General features: G+C 42.0%; 1 protein-coding gene across 1 annotated transcript in view; it reads left to right on the top strand.

The window, feature by feature from the left end:
* Positions 1 to 483, top strand: part of LOC119593197 (striatin-interacting protein 1 homolog) — a gene marked incomplete at its 5' end in the record, with an annotated part of 39,144 nt that overhangs the window by 25,210 nt on the left and 13,451 nt on the right. The window contains 1 exon segment of the mRNA XM_037942178.1: positions 167 to 467. Coding sequence (XP_037798106.1) covers positions 167 to 467 — 301 coding nt within the window.

The raw sequence follows: 483 nt of genomic DNA, 5'->3' as shown, positions 1-483 counted from the left end.
TGATTATTGTTATTAATTTTCTTTTGAATGCATATCTGTAATTTATTTAAAACTGGAGATATGTGTTTGGATTAGAAATTTGGTCAGAATTTATTTCATTAGATTTTGAAAGTATTAGATTAATTATTCATCCATAATCTGAAACGAAATTGATGTCTTCTTTCAGGATAGCACTCCTGGACTTCCCAGCCTGTGTAATAGGAGACCCCCCAGAAATGACAGCTGAGGCCCTGGAGGCAGGAACAGGTAGCCCGAGAGGGGGAAGCTTAAGCCCAGGTGGCAGTGGAGGAAGCCCCAGTGGGGGTGAGGGCAACATGCAGGTAGTGTCTGGGACATGCTGCTGGAGAAACATGTTTTCCTGTATCAACTTGCTGAGAATCCTCAACAAGCTGTGCAAGTGGAAGCACTCTAGAATAATGATGCTTGTTGTCTTTAAATCAGCACCAATACTGAAACGCACCCTCAAGGTATGTATAGTTGTGC

The sequence above is a fragment of the Penaeus monodon genome, chromosome 31, assembly GCF_015228065.2.
Source record: "Penaeus monodon isolate SGIC_2016 chromosome 31, NSTDA_Pmon_1, whole genome shotgun sequence".
NCBI classification, from domain to species: domain Eukaryota; kingdom Metazoa; phylum Arthropoda; class Malacostraca; order Decapoda; family Penaeidae; genus Penaeus; species Penaeus monodon.
This window is presented reverse-complemented; position numbering and strand designations above follow the sequence as displayed.